At 39.5% G+C, this 20,047-nt stretch overlaps 1 protein-coding gene across 8 annotated transcripts in view; it reads left to right on the forward strand.

Annotated features, from left to right (window-relative positions):
- ANKS1B (ankyrin repeat and sterile alpha motif domain containing 1B) overlaps positions 1-20,047 on the forward strand; it is a 1,065,677-nt gene that overhangs the window by 969,175 nt on the left and 76,455 nt on the right. For all 8 annotated transcript variants that reach the window (XM_077772139.1, XM_077772140.1, XM_077772141.1 and 5 more), the window contains 2 exons: positions 13,171-13,278; positions 15,337-15,516. In XM_077772139.1, the coding sequence (XP_077628265.1) occupies positions 13,171-13,278; positions 15,337-15,516 (288 nt within the window). The remainder of the gene's footprint in view (positions 1-13,170; positions 13,279-15,336; positions 15,517-20,047) is intronic.

Raw genomic sequence — 20,047 nt, forward strand, 5'->3', positions numbered from 1 at the left:
AATAGAGATTCAAACAAGAATGAGGGAAAAGTGTCATTTGATGATAAGGTAAACTAATTTAAAACATTGTATGAAGTGAAAATTCTGTATATTCTATATGCATATCATTTTACTAAGGTTACTTAACATACCACCTCATTATCTAAAGGTAATTGTGGTTATATCTTATAAATATGAAATATTGAACCACTAATGCAGCTCCTGAAAATTCTCTTAATTTAAAAAAAAATGTTTTCATTATGTGGGAATCATTGCTGGCTGACAGAGGTTTCTGATTGCCCTCAAATTCCCCATTACCTTTTACTGGCCAGAGCTTCCTCTTCTGGCATTAAGGGTTTTGGAACAAGGGTAAGAGAGTGAAAGGAATGGAAGAAAAATAGAATTGTTCCTGTGGTGGCTATATTAATGGATAGAATTGAAAGACTTATTATAAACCACAGGGCCCATACTCTAATAAATAAAATACCAGTCATTTAGAGAAGCCCACAATGTTACGGCTAAATGAGCCCCTGGGAAAAGATCCATGACTTTTGAGCAGACGTGGGCCAAGTACCATGCTAGGCACTTCTATTAAAATTGTCTCACTTGGACCTCCTGTCAATTCTGGGAGAGAAATGGCAGCCAGATAGAGTGAATATAAGGACATGAATTTTGGAAATTAGAATTGGACTCAGATCCTGGTTTTGTCACCTACTTTGGCAAGTTCCTAAAATTCCTAAGCCTCAGTTTATTCATTTCTAAAATGAAGATAGTCACAGCCTTGTAACACTGAAATGATAATGTAAATGGCCTGGTCTGTATTATATGTGTGTTCTCTGACCCTCAGTCTTTTCTGCCAAATCTCTTCTTATGTTCAACTGAAAACTCAGATATTTCTTTGAACTGTGAAAAAGTGGTATCTTCCCCCATCTTGAACTTGCACAGTTGATTTCTTTTGGAACCTTCATGTATAACATTGCATTTGTCCCTGTTAAATTGCATCTTTTTTATGTCAGCATGGCCTTTGAGCCTGTTGAGGGAATTTTGAATTTTGCATCAGTCTATTACCGTATTATATATCCTTCATGGCTTTATGGCATTGAGAAATCTGATAAACGTTCCTTGTATGTCTACATTGATGCCATTAATAAAAATATGGAATAGAGCAGAATCCAGGGGCAGAGCCTTGTGGCATTCAATCATCGGTCCCCCTACAGACTGTGACAGAGTCATTCATCATGTCTCTTGGGTATAGATGTACAACCAGCTATGAATCCACTTAATTTTTCTCTCATAGAGCCCACCATCTTATAGATAATGAAAGACTTCATCAAGTACTTTATTGAAATCAAAGACACTATGTCCATGGCATTCTTCTGGTCTGTCAACCTCATACTAATAACCCTGTCAAAAGGGGGAAATTAATATAGGGCAGCACAAACTAATTTTTAATGAGACCAGTGAAGTTTGGAAAGAAGAGTGGCTGGTGGCACAGGGGTGGGTCCCAGAGGAAAGACACCTGGCCAGTAGCTGCGTGCTTCTAGCTGTGGCATCGCGCCGAGGAACTGACCAAGTGCCAGGAGCCAGCTCAGAAACTGAACTTAATCAAACACTAAACAAAGCTACAATTTATTGAGATGCTTTTAAACTTTATTATTTTGACAAGTTAGTTAAAGCTGAAGGGGTTGAATAGTTGACCCAAAGTCATAGATAGAAAATGCCAGAATCAAGGCTCACACCCACATCCCCCTGACACCCATGCTCGGCTCTTAATCACTGTGCCCTCTTGAACAGACTCTTGTGCCTCAGTGGTGGTGATAATTGACAAGGGAACAAGATTTCCAATCTGTTAACTGATGATGGGAAGAATTCTCTAACTATGATCAAAGCCTCCCCACCACCCATCTTCAACCCTTCCTTTCCTGGTATCTGGGCATCAAGAAAACAGATTCTTCATACAATTAATTACTTATGTATTTATTTTGAGGAGACCAAGCACAGGTCGAGTAGGGGCAGAGAGAAGGAGACACAGAGTCCCGAGCAGGCTCTGTACCATCAGTGTAGAGCTCGATGAACATGAGTTCATGTGAACGTAAGGTCATGACCTGCGCTAATACCAAGAGTTGGACACTTAACCAATTGTGCCACCCAACTGCCCCAAGAAAACAGATTCTGATTGTGTTTCCTGGTGCACGTGGTACTGGAGAAAAGGGAGTTTTGAAGGATAGCTCAATTGATTAAACACGAGGCCTGATGAAATAGCCTCCACCCAGTGGCAGAGAATACCTCTGATGTAATCAAGGAGCTTCCCTTCTCCAGAGTCAAGCCCTCTCTCCCAACAGTGCTGTCAAGGCTGGGCTTTTTGTTATATTTTGTCCATTGTTTCACTGTTTGAATCTGCCGTCTATATTTGTTTCCATGCCCACCCTACTCTGACACACACCTTCTTTGCTTAGCTGGGTTTCAGTATCAATGATTAAATGACAGTCCAGTTGCCAGTCTATTTCACTGACTCTTTCCGGGCCAGAAAGCCATTCTGTCTCCATTTACACTGTTGGTATGATTAATTGAGTGCTTAGAATGCAAGCCTGGTCCCAAGTGCTTGAAGAAATCTCATTATCACCACCTGTTACCCCTACAGAATCTATTTGGGTTCCTAGTGATCACTGCCTTCTTTGCATACGTGCACAAATTGTTGTGGTAACCGTTTAGAAAGCATGAATATTTTTACCAAAATGTCATGACTAGGAGAATTAAGACTCTTAAAATATACACATGGTAAGTCATAAGTACTAGTGTACTAAACACATATAAAAAGAATATCCTACTCACCCAGCAACCTATAGGTAAACAGCACTAAGCACCCAGACCAAATCTACACTAGTGGTCATGTTTCCTTTGAAATATACTGGACACTATGCAGTTTCTGTGACACCCATCCTTTAGTCTAGCTGGTAACTGGTCTCTTCCAGAAGGACAGTGGTTGCTGTCTGGCACAATGTGAATTACAGCCTTCAGCAATGGCTTTATTTATATTGCACTTATTGAATACTGAATACTGAGTGCTTTCTCCCAGTGTTTTTCTTTTTTAACAGTTTTATTGAAACATAATTACAGATCATAAAAGTCACTCATTGTAAGTATACTTTGCAGTGAGTTTTAGTAAATATATACAATGCAATCCAGTTTTAGAATAATTTCATCACCCTAAAAATTCCCTTCATGGCCATTTCTGTCATCCTCACTCCTGTTCCTATCGTAGGCAACCACTGATCTGCTTTCTCTAGAAACATTATATAAGTGGAGTCATATAACAAGGTATGCCTTCTCTCACTTAGTATAATGTTTTTAAGGTTTGTCCATGCTGTAGCATTATCTGTAGTCTTTTCCTTTTTATTATTGAGTAGTATTCCATTGCATGAATCTACTAGATATTACTTACCTGTTGGCCAGTTGATGGGACATTTGGATTGCTGGTTTTAGCTATAATGAATAATGCTGGTTAAATTTTTATTTACAAATCTTTGTGTGTACATGTAATTTTCTTTCTCTTGGACTGCTACCTAGGAGTGGACTTGCTGGGTCATATGGTAAGAAACTGGGTCATAATGTGAGATATTGGCAGTTCTCCAAAAAGTAGATGTGCCCCTTGACATCCCTGCTAGCAATATGAGGGTTCCGGTCTCTCTATATCCTTGCCATCACTTACTGTTGTCAGTCTTTTTTTATTTCAGTCATTCTAGTGGGTATATAGTGATTCCCAGTTGTATTCTCTTATGTGTTTCTCCAGGAGATAAGGAAACAGATAGGGTGGGGGGTAACAAAGGAAGTAAGTGGATTATTAAAAATCTCTCCATCAACATCATTCTCCTTTCTCATCTTGAGCCTGTCCTCAGGACTAACAACATCTGCTTTCCTTAGAAGTACTTTTTAAACCCTTGATGTTCTTTTCCCCTTCCCACATGGGCTGAAATACAGCGAATACCTGATTCTAAAGTGCAGTAGTAGCTAGCTGAGCTAAGTAAAATCCATGGATGCACTTTTTAAACCTTAATTTTAGCTAGTTTTCAGTAGACTTTTACCTCCTCCCACACCAAATTCTTTTATCAGAGCTGCTGACAAGAAACAGAATTGACTGCCTTGAATTCATTGCATCTTTCACTATTCTACCCACTTATGTAGGGTGTTATGTCATTAAAGTAGCTAAACAGCACAAAGGAAGCAGCAAAAGAGCAGAAAAGAAGACCATTTATAAACCAAAAATTGAATAACCAGGCCCTTACTTACCTAAGATTGTCTCTTAGAATACAGTTTGTCTTAAAGCTTTTGTTTACAAACATATGTTTAGTCAACTATTTTGCATATTCAGTTTAATTTATAAGATGTGGACATGTGTTAATAATGAACTTTCTTAGACATAATATCATATATAATACACTGAGACCATGGATCTCAGTATATGATAAATGGTAAGTTTTATGATCTCAAAAACTGAACAAAAATAAGTTGAAAAATACTGTCCGTCATAAATATCCCCTGTGGTTGGCAAAAGATAAAACTAACTGTGGCCTCTCAGTTGTAGATATAGAGTATTTTTATGTATTAATAATACTGCAAAGAGACTTGCAGTTTTCAGATTCTTTTAGCTCATCATCACATCTCCAAGAATAACTTCAGATGTGGGATATAGCACATATTTCCCGTATTCTTCTGCAACAAATTTTTCCTTCAGTAATCCCAACGATTGGGTTATTGAGCAATGCAAACCAAATTTCTCCTATGAAAACCTAATTTGCAGCAAGCTGTACTTAAAAAGTAACTTACAGGGAAATTAGTTAGGAACTGATTGGTTGGTTGGTTGGTTGGTTGGTTTTAATCTTCTGGAGCAATGTTTATGTGAAAATATAATCAGAAAATTAGTACCTTCATCAAGAGGTAATTCAGAGAGCTTTACAAATAAACCTAAGATTCTCATTGATTACAAAAGAAGGCTTTCTACTTCCAGGAACCCTTAAATGCTCAGAGGCAATTATACCATTAAAATCTCTCTTTCCGTGCAAAGATTATCTCATTTCCTCCTACTTAGTATTTCCTGTTTTTTGGGACAGACTGTATTGAGAAAACATACATTCCCTGGGACCCCCCTCACTCTCACACTGTCCTTTGCTCTCTCTGGGGCCATACAACTTGGAACCTCTTTTCCACCCCATAGGTTAGCACAGTTGTATTTTGGTGACACGTATTATAGACAAACTGGTGTTTGCTGATTATTAGTAGTTGCTTTGAAAAGTAATAGCAGAGAGAAAAGAAAATGTGGAAAATCTAGTCAGAGGGATTTTTTTTAAGTGTTAGAGGTAAAAGGAAAGAGTTACAGATTGTAGGAGGTAAGCCAGTATTCCATCACTCATGGCAAGACTGTGTAAAGGAATTAGGGGCCAAAACTCAGAAAGAACAGAAGACTAGAGAGTAGAAAGGAAATAGCAATAGGACATCAGTGTTCTCTTCCTCTTTGCCTTTCAGAGATAGTTCCCCTATGTCATTTGTTGCCCCCAGCAAAAGTTATCAGATCTGAGATTTTAGGGATACCCCTCTAAAATGTACTCATGAGCTAGATGCTATGAGAACTCTAGGACTCAGTGATACTGTACCTGACCTTCCAGAGCTTGCAGTCAAGTTGAACAGGTAAGATACAGATATGTAAAAAGAGAGCTAGCAGTATAAGCCAAGGTATATCCATTGTCACCAATCTAGGGCAGCCCACATATAATAGAGAAATAATAAAGAATTCAGATAATAGAGACTCACAGATAATAGAGAAATTCACAGAGAGAGTTTGCAGTAATCCAAGGAGAGCAAGGAAAACTTTAGGTGGATCTTGACCTCATCCTTGCAAGATTCTAATGAAAATGAGAGCATGACATTCATATCCATATTCATAGAATATGAAGAAGTGTTGTACATTTAAGCCAAAGAAATGTACATGGCACAGTTGGATACCTGGAGGAGATTTGGCTGGAGTTAAAGAAAATTTAGAGTAACAAGAGAGAGAGCTAGAGAAGTGAAAGGAATGGCTCTTGATGTAGAATCTACCCAGAAATATCTGTAATAACACATTTAAAAAACGAAGATAATAGTAAAAATTTTGCTTGTAGGTTTATTCAAGGATAGGATTTAAAAAGTTTAAAGTTTCTGTTATACTTAAAAGAGAAATCATGCCTTAGTTCAGTGCTTCTTGGTTTCTGAAGCAGCTTCCTAGTCATTCTCATTCAATCCACAGAAATCCCTTTTAGTCTTGGCAGGCTGTGTAGACACATATGTTTAGATAGATGGATGGATGACAGATATGTAAATAGATGGATGGAGGAATGGATGTAAGGATGGATGGATACATACATAGATACATAATAATAGACAAGATATACACACCCATTTTTAAATGGTTTTTCCAACTACTGTATTGAGAACCTAGAGGACTGAATATTTTTTTTGTGGCTCGCAAATTGTATAACATGGTGGTTATATGTGGAAGACATCCAATAGTGTGTTGTTTAAGATTATTATTATCCCTTTAATATCACTACTCAGAGATATTAATGATCATCTAGGTAGCTTGTCAAGGTGGATCAGTCGGTTGAGTGTCCAACTCTTGATTTCAACTCAGGTCATGATCTCATAGTCATGAGATCAATCCCCACATCAGGCTCTGAACCGGGCATGGAGTCTGCTTGAGATTCTCTCTCTCCCTCTCTCTCTCTGCCCTGCCCTTCCCATGCTTATGCACATATGTGCACATGCTCTCTCCCTCTCCCTCTCTCTCTGTCAATAATAACAAGAAGAAGGAGAAGGAGAAGGAGAGGAAGAGGAAGAGGAAGAGGAAGAGGAAGAAGAAGAAAAATAGGAAGAGGAAGAAGAAGAAGAAAAATAAAATTTTAAAAGATCACCTAGCTAGAAGAAGAATCAGAAGAAGAATGTCATGATACTCTGCTTCATAGGTCCTTCTATCCACTATATTATGCCAGAAATGGATTATTACAGCCCAAGAAATTGGAGAGAACATGTCACAGTCAAAAATCAAATGCAAGTTCACACAAGGACTTCTAGCATTGTGGGAGTTGAAATTGGATGACACACAGGCACTTGTGCCTTGATGCTTCCAGGTGGGGGAAAGTGTTTAGAAATTACCAGTGGTGGAGGGGAACCTTTCACATTTAATTGCAAAATTTAGTTCTGCAGATGAGAACAAAGCAGATAAACTACCACCTGAACTTCCATTCTGGGCCTTTAAGAACACCAAAACTCCTCAGAACTCTTGCAGTTTTGTTAGAAGAGGCCACTGTAAAGCCAGATGCATGCTGTAGACTTGCATGAAAGCTGCTGTCCTTAGTTGGCAAACACCTAGAAAAGAAAGAGGGGGATTATCTACCCTGTTAAAATGGAGGAGGGTTCCAAATGCAGGATGAAGCTGTTTCATCTAAATACCATTTAAATAACAATCCCCTCTAAATAAAAAACTGGAAATAAAAAGGATGCAGTCCCAGGGTGGTGATAACTGGAATCACTTGTGTGCTCAGTGTTGCTGCATGTGTAATCTCTGGAGTATTCAGCTACATGTGTTATTTCACGTCTGTCAGCTAAATCTAAGCTCCAAAATGTAACAACTGCAAAATATGACACTGAGGAACATTATGTGGATTTGTGATTTTCCCTGGAGGACTTGGTCCAGCCAGCAATAAATGGATTGAGATTTCATGTGGAACATGGAGACAGACTGTTGCTACATGACTTTTCTTCATGACGCATGAGCATTGTCGCAGCTTTCTCCGGTGTTTTTTCTATGGTGTCTGTGCAAACATGGCAATGAAAATGGAAATTGTAGGATAATAGGATTTTTTTTGGTCCATGGAATGTTTGATATCCAGAAAAGAAGCACAATCTAAATTTCCAACAATAAAGGGAATGGTTAGTAAATTATGCCATGCTTCTCTAAAGCAATAATATAGTAATATGGAGTTACTCAAAATGTCTACTGAGAGTTGGATATGTAGGAAAGTATTTTAGCTTTAATATTGAGTGAAAAAATTAAGGTGAAAATTGAACTTCTGTTACGGCTACTATAAAATATAATCATGGGGACAAAATGAAAGGAAGTATATCTATATGCTAATAGCCTATGGAGAACTTGTTCTCTTTTTCGTTTTTCTGTATTTTCTGACTCTACAGTGGGAGAGCAGGATTGTTACTATAATCCAAACACTTTGCTTTTTAAAAGCAGATAAAGAAAAAAACATGTTTAATTTAAATCATGTTAAATTTAATGTTTAACTTATATCACATTAAATTTAAAAAGAAAGAAAAAAAAAGAAAAATAAGTATGCTGACTTTCCCTAGTGCTGTGACATATATTCTAATGTGAGCCTATTCAGTATGAGGGTAATGGTAGGACACTGTCTAGCAGAAGTCCCACAACCAGACCCAGAAACATAAAAGACAGTGACATAACATTACAGCATTGTCACTCGGCAGTCATTCTCCTCTTGCCGGGATCTGCAACGGGGGTTCTGAAGATGTCCTGTTCAATAGATGAAACTGGAGAAAATTCTTAGAGGCAGCTACTGCTCTAATGAATGGGTCCCAATATGAAGAAAGCTCATGTTGGTTCAACAACACTCCTTGCCTTTGGCTCACATTTCTCATGATAGTTGTAATAAAAACCATTAAGAAAATATGCAGTAACTTTTATTTCTTATCTGTTAGAATTCAGCAGGTAGAACCACATTCTTATCCTCATGTGTATAATAATTTTTTCTTAGTTAAGGGTTTGACCATGTAGTTATTCATGTCCGGTTTCTCTGAGTTCCCTCTTTGTATTGCCAAATAATCTGTAGCAGAAACTCAATATCAGTGTTTGAATTGAGCTGAATTGGCTCAATATCTTAGAATAACTAAATCCCCAATATATTACCATTACCTTACCTTTTATACCCATGGGGTTCCTTTTATATGCAGTTCACGTCTACTCACGCAGGAATGAAAACCTTACAGAATTCTTCTCTACTACAGTAATCATTGCTCTGGCTTTTTGAAAACCAAAGGTTTGCAAACTGTCTGGTCATCAGTTATGGTACCTGAGGTGATAGGATTCCACTACTTCCCTGTCCGCTTACAATGATGACCATATGTTAAGTTGTTCTCACCCAAGACAAACCCAGTTGCCTTTGGACTTGACTTTTTCATAATGACTATCTGTCTTTGGAATATTCTGTTATTGTCTTGCCAATTTGATTTCTTATTGTTGACTTGGGAGTTTTGAAGCCAAATGTCACCTTCCCTACCACTCTGTTATTAGCCAACTTAGATTGAATCTTGGGTTTATGAGGACTTCCTGTCCTTTGTCTATATAGGCATTTCACAAGGAATTCTGTAAGGTACCCACCAGAGCTCTTTTGACCTGAAGCTTTAACACTTCTATGAGCCTTGTCCAGAATTGAAGTTCTAGTATTTTAATGTTTGCAGATGATCAAAACACATTATAAATGTTTTGGACATGATAACTCAAAATTTAAAAAGCACCATTTTAAGAAGCCTCATAACACATAATCTACAGTGCAGCTAATGCCAAACAGTGTAGAGATTGATAGCAAGAAGAGCCTGGTAAATGATAAAGAGCAGGTTAAGAATCAGGTGCACATCCCCTCCATGATGCCATTAGCAATGTGACCTTGGACAAGTTACTCAGTATTTCTGTTGCAGGCCGCGTCTCTTAAATGAGAATGATACTGTTATTATAAGGATTAAATTAGATATTTACACATATATAATGCACTTAGCACAGTTTCTAGCACAACTAGACCATAGCAGATGTTAAGTATGGTAATCATCAGTATCTTCTGTAATGTGGGATCATTTCTAATAAATGAGAGTTACCCACATATTTTTGACACAACTCTTCACTCTGTGCTAATTTGTTCCATCCACCTATCTATCTGTCTATCTGTCTGTCTATCTGTCTGGCCTCTTCCGGGCGGTTCTATAGAAGAGGAGCTCCAGTGTAGACTGCCTCAGTTTCCTTCCTGTTGGGGATTAAATAATCTGCCTGGGAGAATACCATGCATTCTCTTAGATTAAGTCTAGGAATAAATTTACATCTAGAATCCAGACCTATTCCTTCCAGTACATGTCACTTCAGTGGGAGCTTTTTCCAAGGTTAGTCAAATCTCTGCATGCAAAGCACCAGCAAACTTGTTTGATGTGATTAACTTTTTGAAAATCACAAAGTCCCTGTCTTCCCGGGTCATGATATCTGTGCATTCTTAGAACCCCCTAACTGGAAGAAGCACCGTGTGACGGTTGTATCTTCTCTATGCCAGGCCCTGAGCTGGTTATTCGCACAATCTCACTCTTCATTTCCCAACAGTAGGATTGGCATTTACTTCCTCACTTTATAGGTGAGAAAACGGAGATCAGAGGCTCAGGTAACTTGCCCCAAATTGAGTTGTTGGAGAGTAAACCAAAAGCAGCAGTGGAGGGGACACCAGCTCAATTTTACCACAATTTTTTTGTTATTTAGTGTCAGTTATTTGTCAAAATAATTTTGAATGTATTTATTATGATAAAAGCATTTCTTAGCAGGACCCAAGGGCCCAAGGTAGCAGCATCAGCATCCGTCCAATTAGCTATTGGGAGGAAGACAGTGGAGACTTTATGGGAGGAATTTATATTCAATAGAAGCATTTGGCAAAATAATTGAGAATTAGAATAAAATGGAATGAGGAAAATGTGGTGTTTTTTAGACTTGCAAATACATTTGAAAAGGTTAATGTTATATTTTTCTGAAATGGAGGAATTCTTTGATCTTGATGCATTTCTTAGAAAAAGAAAGAAACAGTGCAAAGATATGAGTGAATTTCTCTGGATTGTGTAAACAATGTTGCCTGCAAGTCATGGACACTGGGACCATCCTTATTTAGGATATTTATAAATCATCTGAGGAGTATATGGTAAAATTCTGGATTTGCATAAACTGCAAAACTCCTCCAGGTAGTGAAATGCCAAGCCGGCTAATATACACGTAGGAAGAGAACACAGGGTTACATGAGTAGGGAGGAGGGCAGCAGATGGGTTTCTGCATGGACGACTGTAGGATAAGGAATTTAGGGAGAAGTAATACAGACCACCTTTCCAAGATTAAAGGGCTTTGAACTATCAGCTGTAAGAAAGTTAAGAGATCTTACAGTGTATATTTTTGCCCCTAGTTTTTCCTCCCGTGGCTGAAAGGCCAGCCAGAATCAGGAGGGCTTGGAAAGGGACATTTAAAAGGGAACATTCAAAGCAGAAAATAGTGTACTGCTCAGATGTAAAGCCATGGTTCACATATACCTGGAATGTTGTAATTTGTTGGATAAACCTTAAGCAGCTGTAAAGGGTAGGAGAAGGTACAGAAATTGACTAAAATGATCTGTGGGGAAGAGGAGCTGCTTTATGGAGGCAAAGTGCAAAGATCAGGATGCATCAGCCTGGCAAGATAAAGGTTTACAAAATCATAGGGATGTGGTGCATGTGGACACTCACCTTGATTAACATTTGCCATCCCCATCATCGACAGACATGGGTCAGAGAGTAGATGTGAAAAGAATAGAGCATACTGCTGGTTTAAAATCTGAATCTATGTGGGCAGAAAGGCCAATAGGCTAACTGACAAATAGGCAAATAAAAATTCAAGATAGTGCAGGATGAATGCCAGAGAATGCCCAGCTCTCCTCTTTAAAACTTAAAAGAGAGATTTTTTTTAGATCGCTTACACTATGGGTAGTGTACTTTAGGAACTAGTTACCCAAATAGTTCCAGTTCTGTCCTGGAACTACACATGGGCAGAGAAGAGGTAAATGCATTTCTTATGAATGGATTTATAATGTGCTGTTTTAAAACATCAGCAATATTTGGAGATGTGCCCAAACTTTGCCGTTTACCTTCAAGTAAAACAAGTTTTGGAATCAGGCAAACCTCATTCAAATCCCAAAGCCACCGCGTACTGGCCCTTATATAGGCTACTTAACTATTCTGAACTTTCAGGCTCCTCTTCTGTAAAGCAAGAAGAACCCCCTCCAGAGAGGGATTCTGGGGTGGTTGAAAGGGGTGGCATTTGCAAAGCTCCAGGAACGGATGTGGACTGAGAGAACCTCTCTGCAAGTCTTGATTCCCTTTGTCATCTCTTCCACGATGTGCTCCTTTGTAGCACCCTCATACTCAAATCCCATCCTGGGAAGACTTTGAGTCTTACCCCAGGTGGGCAATGCTTGACATTAACCCTCCTCTGCTACCTTCTTCTACAGTGACATTCATTCTTTCATATTCATTGAGCCCCTATTATTTCAAGCATTGCTTTAGGCATTTGGGAAATCCTAATGATAAACATACTACAGGACCCTGCTTGTAGGAAGTTTACCCGGGGGTATTGGTGCGCATGCACACATGCACATTCACGCGCACACACACACACACACTGAACCTATAAATAAAGTCATTGCAAAGAATGATAAAAAGAGGATCATGGAGTAGAGTGTGATGGGGGTTGAGGGCATGGTTCTCTTAGTGAGAGGAGGGAGAAGGCTTTTGTGAGGAGATAACACTTGAGCCCCAGAGGAATGAGAAGGCATCCTTGGAAAATCTTGAGGGGACCATTCCAGTCAGATGGACAAAAGGGATAGAGGCCCCATGGCAAGAATGAGTATGAACTGTTCAAGGAACAGAGAAGGCCAGTGTGGGCATCCTGAATGGAGGGACACAGAGAGAGGCAGAGGGCAACCAGCTGTGTTGGGCCTTGGGGCCAGGTCGGGACTCAGATTTTATTCTAAGAGTAATAGGACACTATCTATGGTAGAATTGTCTGCTGGTGAGGTTAACATGACTTATCCTCTGGAAAGGGCTGTCGTTGATGAGTGGAGATCTAGACTCCAAGGCAGCACCCGCAGAAAGAGCCATGTCTCTGCTCTCTTTTCCGACCCCCACTCCACTGTCCCCCTGGACTTTGCCCCTGCCATTCCTGTCTTTCTGGACTTGAGGGACCACCCTGATTTCACACATCCCTCACGGTGCAGAGGTAACCACACAGATCCCTTCACTCTTTCATCTTTTAGGACATGTAAAATTATTTTTCTCAGATGAAGTATTTAACCCAAGTATATGTCATTTCAGGTTTTAAAAATCAATTTGATTGGCCACAGGAAACGTATTTTGGCATCTCTGGGAGACAGGCTGCACGACGATCCACCACAGAAGCCCCCTCGGTCCATCACCCTCAGGGTAAGTGCCCAGCTTGTTCGTTATGTCCTCCACTCTTATCCTCAAAAATTATTTTGTGCAATAAAATAAAATGACTGAAGCAATGGATCAAGAAGCACAGGCTGTTTTCCATGTGACTTACTTTATTTGTATAAAAGCAGTCTCACTTTTGATTGCATTTTGTAAGATGAGATTTATTTTTCTCAATTGGTTAAATAAATGTATGTTTTTGAGTTTTAGACATACACCTGACAAACCAGCACCTTTAAAGAACCACTCCCCCTGCCCCCTTCCCACACTCCCATCTGTACCAAGTAAGAGATGAGTTTTCTGTCAAACTCCTCAAAACCGTAGAAAGAAAATCAATCAAGGACCGCAGCTAAGGAAAGGTCAATTAAAAGTTAACCTTAGGGTGTCCTGTTTTTTTAGGAAGTACAAGTTTGTCAGCTTTGCCCGCGTCAAAAATTAAGAATAAAGAATCCAGAACATTAATATATGATTTCAGCTATATTTTAGAATTATGGGGCAGAAAAACTAGAGAGAAAGCATAATAATAGGGAGACAAAGATAAAATGCAAGGAGAAGGGCAAAGCAGAGAGAACAGAAAAGTGAGAGTTGATTGCCAGCAAAATGGCAGCAGAAAGGAGCAGCCAACAGTCCCTGGTTTCCACGAGGCCTGTTGGAACTTCTCAAAAACACATCAAAAAGCTGGGATCTCCATGACCGATTGGAGAGTTCCAACTCTTTTCTCTTTATTTCGTCCTGCACTGGCTTCTGATCCCTTTTCTGCACATGTCAGCGAAGGCAACGATAGCAAACAGTGCACACAAGCATGGCACTTAGATGTAACTGCCAACAATGAAATGCGGTAGAAAGCCTCTTATCAGTGAACTTCAGCAAACAGCATAACTACTGCCAGCACAGCAGAGGGTCAGGTGGGAGAGAAGCTGGTAAGACTGTGAGTCTGATTCCATTTTAAAGAAGAAGATACACAATGATTTCAGGGAATGCAAGAAATGTGGCTGGAGGAGGGAACCAGCAGGAAAATTGAGCACTGGGGGAATTGGGATACACTGGGACTTTGGGAGAGTAACCAGTTGGGGGCTTTGGGAGCAGTGAAAGCAAAAATAGGACCTATTTTTCTTCCTAGTAAAGGAAACCTCAAATAAATTAGGGGGAAAATAAGACTAGAAAGTGATTATTGTCTTACCTTCATTTTGCTACACGAAAGGAGGTAAAGATGTAGGTGCCGTCAGTGTAAACACCCTAAAATGCCTCTTTAGACAAGTAACTTCCTCCTACTTATTCTGCAATCTTTCCTTCCCCTCCTGAATCTCTCCCTCCGGCTCTCTGGAAGAGATTTAGGAGAACAACAAACAGATCAAAGACAGAGATTCCCAAGAAAAAGTGCAGGATCTTAATCTGTCACAGGAGGCCCCGGACATCTAGGGGAGAAGTGACCTGGAGATCCAGCACAATCCAACCCTCTGATTTGCAAACCCTAGAGCCGTCTGCCTCCCCTTATCTGACTTCTGACTAGTTTCCCTCAGCTTGAGTCATCTTTGCCGTTGAAACACATCCCCCTGTCATTATATGCATTGCTCTGCAGTCTGCGTGTGACATGCTGTGTTTCCGTACTGTGTCCTCTTCCCTGCCCGATTGCCAAATCACCCTTTGATGGAAAATCAAGACCCATCAGGTCACACTGGGGCTTTCTTGTCATGCGTCTACTACAGTGAGGACATTGTCCACATGGAGATGCAGCTTGTAAACACACCCGATAGTGTCAAGGGTGCCCAACAGATGGTTGCCTCTCTCCTGAGCTCCTCTGTAGCACTGGTATAAGAAAATCGGACCTGACTCATTATCCTTGAAACCTCCGCTCTGAAATACTTAGGGGGAAAAGTATTGCCTTGATCACACCATTAATAAAATGATAGAATGTCATCCATTCCTTAGCAGGTGATTCAGAAATGACTCCCCACCCCTGCAGTTTGTCTTGTCAGTATTTCACAATTTTGTGAAACCAAAGGTTAGCCACAAGTCATGGTATTTATTTCATGATGTATTTCCATTCAGGATCCCAGTGGTAATCACACTCCTCCTCAGTTGTCTCCATCACTTAGCCAAAGCACTTACACCACTGGTGGCTCCCTAGACGTTCCTCACATTATCATGCAGGGCGATGCAAGGAGGAGAAGAAATGAAAACTACTTTGATGATATTCCCCGATCAAAACTGGAGAGGCAGATGGCCCAGGTAAGGTATTAAAAGCCTCTGTGATGTTTTTGCCTTTCACCCATATCGAATAACGCATTCTGATATTGAACACAAGATTACAGTGAGTGGATGCCTGTTTTCTACCCAACTGGAATTTTACCATCTTATGCTATGGCTTTCATTCCCTACTTCCTCAAACCAGGCTGAAACACACCTTCTGGGAATGGAATGTAATACCCAGGTCCTTGTTATCCATTCTTATGGGAGAAGTTGTCTGATCTCATTGCACCCAGAAGGTCTTTGCGCCAAAGGGAAGCATACCGTGTAAGAATGAAATTATAATGAAAATGGATAATAAACATCTGGTTATAAAGTATAAATTGGTTAGATGACAGAACAGAAGTCGGGGGGAAATAGTAACTCCTCGTGATGTTGTTAATTTCCTTCCAAGTTAACATATTTGAACAGTATCGCACTGTTGGGACTGGTTGCATCATCTCATAGTGTCACCTTGAGTAGTTGAAGGTGATAATTCTGGTTGACACAAAGAACTGAAAAGAGAGATCTTTCATGCTCAGTCCTTTCTGTGGTTTCGGTAGAGATGTCCATGTCTCACCTGCCCTCAGGTTGCTGTCCAGAAACATGAGTCAGCCAGACCCAACAGTGGAGCTGTTCTTAACCCACATTCAGAGGGGCAGCTATAGCTCTAGCATTTCTCCCCAAGACTCAAAGATTGGGATTTGTTGACAACAACTGGCAGAATCACCTGTTTTCATCCTCCTTCTAGGATCAGACTGGTGTGTTAAGAGGCTTCTCTGCCTCCCACACTTAAGATGAGAATCTTGAGGTGAAAATTCGACTGTAATTGCTTTGCTTTGCTTGTTAAATATTTTTCTCAACTGTTTGGTGAGATTCTGTTTTGAAAAGCCTTTGGTAAACATTCTGTGCTGCTGCTCATGAAAGAAAAATGTGAAGAGAATGTTCTGGAAACCATGGCTTTTCTGCCTGCAGATGCCCTGGAGAGAGAGTCTGGTATATTGCAACTCCTTTTAGCTCTCTCAATATTGAATTGTTCTCTGGGTTCTTTGTGCAGGGAATAGCAATGTTAGGATTACGGAGAATCTTTTCTTGAAGGGGAGATGAGAATGTACGAGTTACAAGAAATGAATAATTTCCCTTCCTCTCTTGTTAAGTATTATCTTTTAATCCTTATTCTTGTTTTCACTGATGTTCTTTTAGAATCTGAAAACCTTTTCCCCCCAAGCTGTTCATGTATTTCCTGCTACTTGTTATTATTTGTGGATCACATATATGTGATTAAATTTCTGTAATGACAGCATTTCAGAGACATGGTTTATTTTAAGTTTGAGCCATGTAGTCTTTATGTATTAGCACTAACTGGGTCTTTGCTGAACCTTTCTCTTTCCTGGGTAAAGGAGGGTCCTTCATTAAAGAGCATTAGCAACCATTGACTATGCCAACGTCAAAAACCTATCTGAGATCCTCCTATAATTTATGACATTTCTGCACACAATACAGGTTTTTCAAAGAGGAAATTAATTACTTCTCTGCCTGTGTGTGAACACTCAGAGGTAATCTAGCAAGATATCTCCCTTATGCCTATGAGATTCATAGGCTGGTATTCCTGTTGAATAGCCCAGATGTTTTCCCCATCACTCTGATTGGAAGGCATCCCTTTCAGGAATTGTCTCACCCTTGAGAAATTTGAATGAACTTGTATCTGGCCAGATGAGAAAGGCCCAAAAGCAGAGAGAGGATGAGATAAGAGCCACAGAGGGTCTGTGTGGATGTGCTTGTTTTCCTCATGTGTACTGCTCACAGAAATCGAATGACTGGTGTAGACATAGGCCAGGAGCCAGGAGCGTATTCGACCTTTCTGAAATCCTGCCGCTCAATACAGCACTTTGGCTGCAGAGAAAGCAGAGAAAATAGGAGATGGCACTACAGGAATCTAATCAATAAGAAAAAAGGATTCTGGGATCGCAACTCTTTTGGTTGTGTTAATTGCAGTTTTTTGTTTGTTTCTCTTGAGAATGTTTCCTAGTCTAGAAATGCCAGAAATAGTGGAGAAATGAATGTATACCTTTTAAAAATAGTCTCAAAGCTTTAACCTGTCAAAATATGAAAGACTCTGTGATTTTGTTGTTGAACAGTTTTATTTAAGTGCTTTTCTATCACTCATCCATTCAGTTGGTGTGTTTTTCCTTTCCTTTCTTTGCTGGTCATTTGCTAGGATGATTTTTTAAATCTATTTGCTTTTTTAACAACCTGTTATGCTTTCCTTACGCCGCATTTCTTCCCTGAGGCTATGTGCTTAGCCAATAAAGTTGGGTCTTCCTAAAGACTTGAATTAGAAATTAAAATTTCAGTAAGCAAGCAGCTAGTTACACCTCCTTCCAGTCAGGAGTTTGGTCCCTGAGGCTCTTTCCCAGGGCCTTTCTCCCAAGGGGCTTCCACTACATGGGTAAGGATCCCCTAACCAAGCAACACAAGTCTGTCTTCAGGCTTGCTTACTTACTAAAAGAAAGGAAAATGCAGTTAAAAAGGAAATCCCTAGGCCAGAAACTCTGTTCTCAGCAGAGACTCAACCAGAGTGATCTGGAGTTCCAGACATAGGCCAGAAACCTCAAGTTCTTGGTGGTTGCAGTAATTCATAGGAGTGTTGCCTTCTTAAGATCTACTCAGTAAATGTTTGGAAGTGCTTTGCTTAACCTGGAAAAACCAATGCTTACAGTTAAATTGAGATAAATTTAATGTCCGTTCCACTATGAAATTTGCTCATTGGCAAATGATTTTTAAAAGAAACAGTAGAGTTCAGTTTGAACACTAGTGTTCAGTTTGAATCACTATGAAAAATACCTGTTTGGAATCCAACGGCTTTTAAATACTGTGGCTATTGTTTGCTTTTATTCTGATGTAAGAAATATTCTGGCATCAAATTGTCTTAAATGAGTATGTGAGAGATGGAATTTAGTTCAGTACTAATAACATGTTTTAAGCCACTGAATGAAATGATATAATCACATCTAGACAATGGGTTTCTGTCATGCTGAAAACATCGCTTTTCTGGCCTACAATTCTAAATCGGACTTAGTAGCTCAGAAGCTCTGAAATGCTCCCACATTTCCCTGCCTCTAATAAATGAATGTCACACTCACGTTTGTATAATAATAATTTAGTGCCTATAGAGCTTTTAAATTTTCAAAGTACTTTCACATCTGTTACCTCATTTGAGTACAAAATGAAGTATCCTACCTAACTGCTCATGTGCACATAGCATGTGGCTGATCAGCTTTTCAGTCTGAGTTCTGTAATAGTGAAAATAAAGTGAAAATATGGAAGGTCGATCAGAACCGAGGTAAATATTTCCAGCATTTAGGACTTACTCGCAATCTTTAGAAATGTTCTCAAGTGATATTTAGAAGTCAGAATACTCTGAAAATGAATAATAAAGGAGCGTAATGAGGCTAATCAAGTTTAGGGACCACATTCTCCAAAGCTAGGAAGAAAGGAAAGATAAGTTCCCAATGTGAAACTTACTACCATTTATAAAAGGCCTTCATTTACAGAAAATACTTATGGAAAAATGAAATGATGTTTTTATTTTCACAAAATAAAAGGGATTCCTAAATAGTAAAAGAAACACATATCTTTGAACAAATTTTAGCTTGATATTAATGAGTAAAATCCAAAATTTAGAAGTCTGTGTTTTGAAGGCTCTCATCTAAATAAAAATATCAGTACTGGGGAGCAGTTAACTTATCTGATGCACACAAACCTGAGAAACAGGCATTATCCACATTATGAAGACAAGGAAACTAAGAAACCACATGACTTGTGTGGTCTGGGTCACATAGCCAGAAAGAAACCAAATCAGAACTCGCCTGGAGCATTAGGTAAGGCACTGCAAAGACTTTGTCTGAATTGCTCCTAAATCAGTAAAAAGCTGATACCATAGAAAGTCCAGTGTTTCTTGATCCAAATAGCATTACTTAATAAGTATGACTAAACAATTACTTCTCTATTTGAAAGCATTATTAGTTCTCCAAATGTTCATTCTTTTGATATTGTTAAAAGAAGAGAAATGGAAATGGAGCCAGATAGAAGCCTTGCCATGGCCAAGTCCATGCCTGGGATTCCATGTGCTTTTATCTAATCCTCACAACGTCCCTGCTATACTCAGGAAGCTGGGGTTGGTGAGGGCGGTGCCTCATGGCTTGAACCAAAACTCAAGCTCTGACTACCTGACAGTATCCTGGTTCTTCTATGGCTCTTGATACCCTATTGTATCTGTTTTAAATAATATAAATATTTTTTCAAGTTTATTTTCAGAGAGTCAGAGACAGCATAAGTAGGGTAGGGGCAAAGAGAGAGGGAAAGAGATTCTCAAGCTGCCAGTGCAGAGCCCGATGTGGGCCTCGCACTCATGAAACCACAAGATCATGACCTGAGCCGAAACCTAGAGTCAGATGCTTAATCGACTGAGCCACCTAGGTGCCCCTAAATGATATAAATATTTTTAAATTATATAAAACAGTTTCATAACAGT

This window comes from Crocuta crocuta, unplaced genomic scaffold, assembly GCF_008692635.1.
Source record: "Crocuta crocuta isolate KB4526 unplaced genomic scaffold, BGI_CrCroc_1.0 scaffold216, whole genome shotgun sequence".
In the NCBI taxonomy this organism is placed as follows: domain Eukaryota; kingdom Metazoa; phylum Chordata; class Mammalia; order Carnivora; family Hyaenidae; genus Crocuta; species Crocuta crocuta.